Source organism: Lagopus leucura, unplaced genomic scaffold (assembly GCF_019238085.1).
Source record: "Lagopus leucura isolate 7727_CA_CO unplaced genomic scaffold, USGS_WTPT01 33385-0_obj-0_obj, whole genome shotgun sequence".
Classification (NCBI taxonomy): domain Eukaryota; kingdom Metazoa; phylum Chordata; class Aves; order Galliformes; family Phasianidae; genus Lagopus; species Lagopus leucura.
In genome coordinates, this window is record NW_024969026.1 from 1 (window position 1) to 1,578 (window position 1,578).

Here is a 1,578-nt window from a genome sequence, read left to right on the forward strand (position 1 = left end):
GAGCCCCCCCCGAATGGGAAGGGAGGTGGGGGGAAATGGGGAAATTTGGGATGAAAATTGGGATGGGGGGAAGAGGGGAACACAGTGTGAGAACCAGGGGAGGGAGATAATTTGGGGTCCTGGGGGGAACAAGGGGCCCCAATAGCAGATTTTGGGGGGAGACTTAGGTCAGCCAGTGGAGGATTTGGGGGTCCTGGAGTGTAGTGGGGGAGGGGAGGGGGGTTGTGAGGATTCCAGGGTGGCTTTTTTGGGGGTAAAAGGGACAAATTTTGGGGTGCTGCAGGAATCCCTGAGGTGCACAGGGTGGGATTTGGGGTGGGATTCGGGGGCTTTGGGGCTCATACCTCGAGGAGGAGGCGGAAGAGGCCAAGGGGGGGCGGGCGGGCGGCCTGCAGCAGGCGCCAGATGCTGGTGGCCTCATCCAGCGTCACCTCCAGGAGGTCCCCTTCCATCATCAGCTCCTCCAGCGGCCGCCGCGCGCCTTCCGGCAGCTCCAGCACCGGGCCGTGAAGCCGCGGCAGCGCTGAGCTCAGCGCCTCCAGCTCTGCGGGGACAGCAGGGGGACATGGGGACACTGTGGGGACACCATGGGACATTGTGCCATTGGGGTGTGGGGCCATCATGGGGACACTGTGTGCCATGGGGGAATAAGGATCCCTGAGCTCGTTTAGATTCCATGGGGCTCATGCAGGACCTATGGGGCTCCCATGGGATCTGTGGGGCTGGGATGTGACCCAGCGCCCCACACAGCCCCACCCCCACTCACCTGAAGGCAGGGGGCCGTTCTTCTCTGGGCTGGGGGCGTCACCGTTCTCCACAGAGACCTGGGAGGAGACGCGTGGTGTTATGTGGGGGTTCATATGATGTTATATGGGGGTCACAGCCCCGATGAGCAGCCCCCCCAGCCCCAACATCCGCCCTACAATCAGCCCGCACCCCACACCTCCTCCAACCCCAGCTGTTGCCCCAACAACCCACCACCGACCCCAAAAGCCCCCACTCAGCCCCACTCCCCCTTCTCCCCCCCCCCCACCTTGGTCTGCTCGTTGCCCCGTGCCTCCCGCAGCGCGGTGCCGCCGTCGCCGTGCAGCCTCTGCCGGATGGCCGCCAACCTTTCCATGGCTGCAGCCACCTCGGGGGAGGCCAGCAGCGCCCTCGCGCGGTCCTGCCAGGTGATGGCTCTCTCGGTCAGACACTGCAGGGCCTCTCCCTCGGGCAAACGCACCGGCAGCTTCTGCAGAGCCACCAGGAGGGCCAGGATGGTTTCCAAACGAGGGCGACGCGAGCGCTGGCACAGAGGGCACAGGAATTTGGCTTCCCATTCCCACCAGGCCGGGGAGGGTTTCTGGTTGGCCAAACGAGGCCAGGCCACACAGGAGCCGTGGAACCAATCTCGGCACAGCTGGCACTGCAGCATGGAGGGCCCGGCGGGCTGCCCGCAGACGCAGGACGGGGGGCCCGGGGCTGGGGGGGCGGGTTTCTGAGAGTTGGCGTGGCGGAGGCGCTGCATCCCTTCCTTCTCCTTCTGCTCGCCTTCCTTGAAGGCCAGGATCTGCGGGGTGGGGGGGGGGGGGGGGG

General features: G+C 65.8%; 1 protein-coding gene across 1 annotated transcript; it reads right to left on the reverse strand.

Moving 5' to 3' along the window:
- Positions 1–344: 344 nt before the first annotated feature.
- On the reverse strand, positions 345–1,547 carry LOC122193977 (lysine-specific demethylase 5C-like; the record flags this gene model as incomplete). Its single annotated transcript, XM_042894890.1, has 3 exons — positions 1,034–1,547; positions 767–824; positions 345–544 (listed from the first exon to the last, which is right to left on the reverse strand). Coding segments are annotated over exons 1-3 (735 nt in total), but the record flags the coding sequence as incomplete, so codon positions are not given.
- Between the last annotated feature and the right edge of the window lie 31 nt (positions 1,548–1,578).